The sequence below is a fragment of the Ovis canadensis genome, chromosome 3 (assembly GCF_042477335.2).
Source record: "Ovis canadensis isolate MfBH-ARS-UI-01 breed Bighorn chromosome 3, ARS-UI_OviCan_v2, whole genome shotgun sequence".
NCBI classification, from domain to species: domain Eukaryota; kingdom Metazoa; phylum Chordata; class Mammalia; order Artiodactyla; family Bovidae; genus Ovis; species Ovis canadensis.
Genome location: NC_091247.1, coordinates 34,679,718 through 34,685,623, shown reverse-complemented (window position 1 = coordinate 34,685,623; position 5,906 = coordinate 34,679,718). Strand labels below are relative to the sequence as shown.

At 42.9% G+C, this 5,906-nt stretch overlaps 1 protein-coding gene across 3 annotated transcripts in view; it reads right to left on the bottom strand.

The window, feature by feature from the left end:
• Positions 1 to 3,730: 3,730 nt before the first annotated feature.
• ZNF512 (zinc finger protein 512) overlaps positions 3,731 to 5,906 on the bottom strand; it is a 29,280-nt gene continuing 27,104 nt past the window's right edge. For all 3 annotated transcript variants that reach the window (XM_069582863.1, XM_069582861.1, XM_069582862.1), the window contains exon 14: positions 3,731 to 5,688. In XM_069582863.1, the coding sequence (XP_069438964.1) occupies positions 5,380 to 5,688 (309 nt within the window). In that variant the 3' untranslated portion in view covers positions 3,731 to 5,379. The remainder of the gene's footprint in view (positions 5,689 to 5,906) is intronic.

The window sequence follows — 5,906 nt, the reverse complement described above, 5'->3', positions numbered from 1 at the left end:
CCCAGTGATTTCATTATTGTTCCAATATAATATACCTTCTACTCATATTTTTCTCACTTCTTGCCAACTCTGAATGTCTTCCTCATACTAGTGTGTATAAAATAAAAATGCAGTTTTAGTGTACAAAGTCAAATGTTAGGTAGCACACAGAAACCTTAACCTAAAGAGTTTGTCAGTGGAGCTGAAAATAGAGCTTGCTTTAAAATGTGGCATCCAAAACACAATTGAAACCTTTATTCTCTAAGGATGCAAAAACCACAGGAAAATATATAACCAAGGATAATGAGTTGGAATGGAGGATGGATGGAGAATCTTATTATTCTTTTAATTCCCCCTCCTACCAGTGCTATCCTGATGATCTAATTCAGGAGTGAATAATTTCCCTCCTATTTTGAATTCCTCTCATCCCAGATAACGGATCTGATCTGGTATAGTACTTCTGGCTTTCTCTGTTGGGAGTGAGGCCTCTGAAGACTTTAAGGGGTGGGTCATCTGATAAAGGCCCTTGGAAATTCTTAACAGCAAGCTAGCAGTAGGTTTGGAGAAGGCAACAGCAACCCACTCCAGTACTCTTGCCTGGAAAATCCCACGGGTGGAGGAACCTGACAGGCTGCAGTCCATGGGGTCGAGACGAGTGGGACACGACTGAGCGACTTTCACTTTCACGCATTGGAGAAGGAAATGGCAACACACTCCAGTGTTCTTGCCTGGAGAATCCCAGGGATGGGGGAGCCTGGTGGGCTACCATCTATGGGGTCGCACAGAGTCAACACAACTGAAGCGATTTAGCAGCAGCAGCAGCAGTAGGTTGGCCAACTAAGGTTTCAGTCTATTTTTTGTCTGCTTTCCTACACTGGAAAGGAAAGAGGGTGATGTTACAGAAACTGTTAGAACAGACCTCAGAGTTGAAATTTAGGTCAAGACTTAAATGATAAAATGAAGCCTGGAGTACAATTGGGGAAAGACATTCTAGACAGTGGGAACAGAGAATGCAAAGGCTCCAAGATGGGAAGGAGTTTGGGAGGATTAAGGAACAAAAGTCAATGTGGCTAAGTATAGCGGGGACTGGACAGAAAAAGGGTGGAGCAGAGACCAAGGAGGTTAAAAAGGTTAATGGTGACAGCAAGGAGGCCTTGTAGGACAGTGAGATGAATTTTGTTCTAAGTGCACTGGGAAATCATTAGGCTTTAAGCAAGTGAATGAAGTCTGATTTATAGTATAAAAAACTCAACACAGTTGTATGTGGAGTATACCAAGCCAGTGAAAACAAGGAATCCAGTTAGGAAGCTCTTGAAAAGGCAAGAGGTGATGACTGTTCAGAATGGAAAGGCAAACATGGGGGTGAACAGAAGGCATAGGGGAGAGCTGACTCTTAGTGGGAGGGGACAAATAGGTTATACAGGGGACTAGGCTCACTAACAGACCCAAGACTGTATCATGTCTCAAAGAACATTTATTTTTCACCCATATAATAGTCTGAGATCTCCTGAAGGGCAAATATTCTTGAGGTGATTCAGGGAATCAAACATCTTCCATGTTGTGCTCTACCACACCCTAGAGACGCCTTATCATACACATCTACCATAAGGGGAAATTAAGCATGGAAGTACACTCACCCTCTTATAAGTTCTGGCACAGAATTAATACATTTCTACTCACATTCCACTGGAGCGAAGTTAGCTGGTTCGCCCATCACTATTAGGGGGATTAGGTAGAGCCCTGGGAAGTGTAGTCATTTGTCCTGTAACCCTGTTACAACCTGTTCAATTTTGCTGGACAGCTAGTAGTCTGGTACAAGGTACAAGGATGCTTCCAATATGAATTGGGAATAAGATTGTAGTATCATTTTTAGGCTGAATATCATTCTTGTAGATGTCTACTGGAACCCCTGAGCAAGAGGAATCTATATCGTCCTAGGGTGTGCTGAGTCGCAGGGCAGATCTTCAATTTTAAGAGATCTTGCCAATTTGTTTATAAATTGATTGTACCAATGTCTGTTCCCCAGTGCAGGGAGTTCACACTGCTCCAAAATCTAGCTGGACTTGATACGGTCCAACTTCAGGAAATATTATTGTAATGAATTTGGCTTAAAAATGTAAAACACTCAGTAATATGATTAGAATCCTCTCTAGTGTGTCCTGCTGATCCCTGGCTCAGACAGCAAATATAAAAGGATCCCCTGTGAGGGCCGTGGATGAGACTGGACAAGTTTAACCTCAAACCAATTACAGGCACACATTATTGGGCGTTTGGGTGCACACTACTGCAATACAGTGAAATTTACAATAAAGCGAGTCACATGAATTTTCCAGTCTCCCAGTGCGTATTGAAAAAGAGAGTTTCAGAAAAACATCTATTTCTGCTTTATTGACCATGACAAAGCCTTTGACTGTGTGGATCACAATAAACTGTGGAAAATTCTTCAAGAGATGGGAATACCAGACCACCTGACTTGCCTCGTGAGAAATCTGTATGCAGCTCAGGAAGCAACAGTTAGACCTGGACATGGAACAACAGACTGGTTCCAAATAGGAAAAGGAGTACGTCAAGGCTGTATATTGTCACCCTGCTTATTTCACTTATATGCAGAGCACATCATGAGAAATGCTGGGCTGGAGGAAGCACAAGCTGGAATCTAGATTGCCGGGGAGAAATATCAATACCTCAGATATGCAGATACCACCACCCTTATGGCAGAAACTGAAGAAGTAAAGAGTCCCTTGATGAAAGTGAAAGAGGTGAGTGAAAAAGTTGGCTTAAAGCTCAACATTCAGAAGACGAAGATCATGGCCCATCACTTCATGACGAATAGATGGGGAAACAGTGGCTGACTTTATTTTTCTGGGCTCCAAAAGCACTGCAGATGGTGATTGCAGCCATGAAATTAAAAGATGTTTACTCCTTGGAAGGAAAGTTATGACCAACCTAGACAGCATATTCAATAGCAGATATTACTTTGCAAACAAATGTCCGTCTAGTCAAGGCTATGGTTTTTCCAGTGGTCATGTATGGATGTGAGAGTTGGACTATAAAGAAAGCTGAGGGCAGAATTGATGCTTTTGAACTGCAATGTTGGAGAAGACTCTTCAGAGTCCCTTGGACTGTAAGGAGATTCAACCAGTCCATCCTAAAGACCAGTCCTGGGTGTTCATTGGAAGGACTGATGTTGAAGCTGAAACTCCAATACTTTGGCCACCTGATGCAAAGACCTGACTCACTGGAAAAGACCCTGATGCTAGCAAAGAGTGAGGGCAGGAGGAGAAGGGGATGACAGAGGATGAGATGGTTGGATGGCATCACCAATTCAATGGACATGGGTTTGGGTGGACTCCGGGAGTTGGTGATGGACAGGGAGACCTGCCATGTTGCAGTTCATGGGGTCACAAAGAGTCGGAGACGACTAAGCAACTGAACTGAACAGTGCATATAAAAGGTATGCAATGTAGACTACACTGCATTGTAGTTGCTTTAAAGTGTGCAATTCCACTATGTCTAAAGCAACAACTGTACATACTTCCATCAAAATCAGTATCTGTAAAGGGAAGAGCAATAAAGCAAGGTATGAGTAGATTCATTTGAACCAGCATAATTTTAGACCTAAGCAACTACTGAAAAACTGTATGTTACTTCTTCAAACCTCATTCCCATCTCTAGTCATCATTTCCCTCCCTTCACACAGTGTCAGCAAGGAGACAGGTAGCACACTGGAGTCAATGAACAATGGAAAACATCATTCTAACACAGTCGTTTATTTTTCTTGCCATTGCCAAACATTCCCCAGATCTTACTCACCAGAAATTAACAGAGCTTCTCCATTTTCCTCCCTGACAATCCTCATGAATGGAAAGGGCTTTAAGAGAGCAACTGCCAATGACAATGTCGAGTGGACAGACCATGTCCTTCGTTTCAAAACTACCTGTTCTGGCAGTATCCCAACCAGGTTTCAATGCTCCTATGTTTCAAAGTGGTCTTCACAAAAGCCCACATTTTAAGGCTATATGGAGGAGCACAGAGAACAGTTAATAGTGGTTAACAGCCTTTTAGATTTTGAAAAGGCAGTACTGGTCCACATCAGGGTTAAGGGTCTCTGGCTTTTTATGTGGCATAAGCCACAAAAACTGGCAAGAATATAGAAGACCAATATTTATGGAAAGGGGGAAGAGAATTCAGAAATACAGTAACAGAGCTGCTCTAATCAATGCTCCAGGGAAAGCCAGCCTCAAGGAGAAACAGCCTAACAGATACTATCGGCTAGGCATGAGTATCAGAAAAAGAACTTTTTTTCCAACTCCAGGTAAGTATCTACACCTGGTGTCAAAGTCTCAGGTTATAAAGAGGACAGAACACAACATCTAAAAAAGGGTAGAGAACAACATTCTCAGAAAATTCGGACAGACTTTGGCTAATGGGAGATACGAGGACTTAACAGAGAGCAGACTAACCATCAGGTCAAGTCCAGGGGAGAAGGAATGTGCACCCTGGCTACCAATCTTCATGGCAGTACCAGCAATATTATGGTTCTGTGTCAAATATCAGAGGTAAAAGGGTATTACTTCTCAATCCTCAAAACTGCAGGAGCAAAATAAACTGCAGTTGATTTGAGGTGGTATTTATTTCTGCTGCCTTCTTCTTTCCAGTCATTTTATGTGAGACATATTCCTCCTAAGGCTGCATATCATGCCTGTGCATCTAGTTACTTACTGCCACCTGGGACGAAGTATTTCCCAGGAAAACCTGCGTCCAGAGGGTCTAGCTTTATTATTCTAAGTATTTTCTCACTTTCAATCCTAAAACCATAATGAGACAACAAACAGCCTCCATAAATTCTGTCACCCAAGCAGACAGGGGACCCTTATTAAAGGAATGACAACAGTTCTAGGTTCTAGGCTTGTTATACCACAAATACAAAATCATCAATCAGTACGGTTTTAAAAAGTTAGTTTGGAATCATTTTTATAAGATAGATGATGGAGTAACTACGAAATCAATGGCATTTCCAAGAACATTCTATACCCCAGTATGGAAAGGATAATCAAACAGGTTTCTTAGTCTTGTACAGGGCAAGAGGGCCTACAGTGGACCTTAAGGGGGAGCTCTTTGGGCAAGATGAGAGAAAAACAGGGGGACTCCAATGAGAATAGCAGGAAAATCTACCAAAAAGGAGATGGGGCTGGGGGTGGTGGAGGGTTCACAAGAATCAGTAGGGAAAACAGTGAAATTTACACAGGAGGAAGGAGCTGAGAGTGTCACAGCATTACACAAACAGCTGAAAGAGTAAATTTCTCTTCACTCAGCCCCCGTGACTCAGGCCACTCCACACAGGTCCCTGTGACCACAGCCTCCCATCCACTCTCCCAGGAGTGCTTTCACACTGACTGCCTATTTCTTTCCTCGTTTATGATTTGTCTTTGGGGACCTGACTTTCTGAAACTGTGTTGGCACTGGCTCCTGCTCTGGTTCTTTACGGGATGTCGCCACTAGCAGTTCCTCATGATTCCTCCTCTGATCCTTCCCTACTCTAAGACTTGGCTCTGTCTCAGGAAGCTCAATGCCAGGCTGCTGCCGCCGCCTGAGAGACCGTCGGCTCCTGTGCTGCTGCCTCCGCTTCTCTTCTTCTTGCTGTCGCTGTTTTATCTTCATCAGCTTCTCAAAGCTCTTGGTTGTTGTCGGATTGACAACAAACCAATCCTACAGAGGCAAAACACAAACAAACATCCAGTCAAAATACAGTGCTCGAGGAAGCGGTATGGAAGACTTTTTTTTTAAGGTAGGATTAGAGCAGAACACAGTAAGGAGGAAACAGATATGAAACTAGAGCCTAGAACTGTGTCTTATAAACTGGAGAAATTTGGTACAAAGCAGTCATTACAAGCACTTCTTGTTTAAGACATGACTTCAGGTACTAC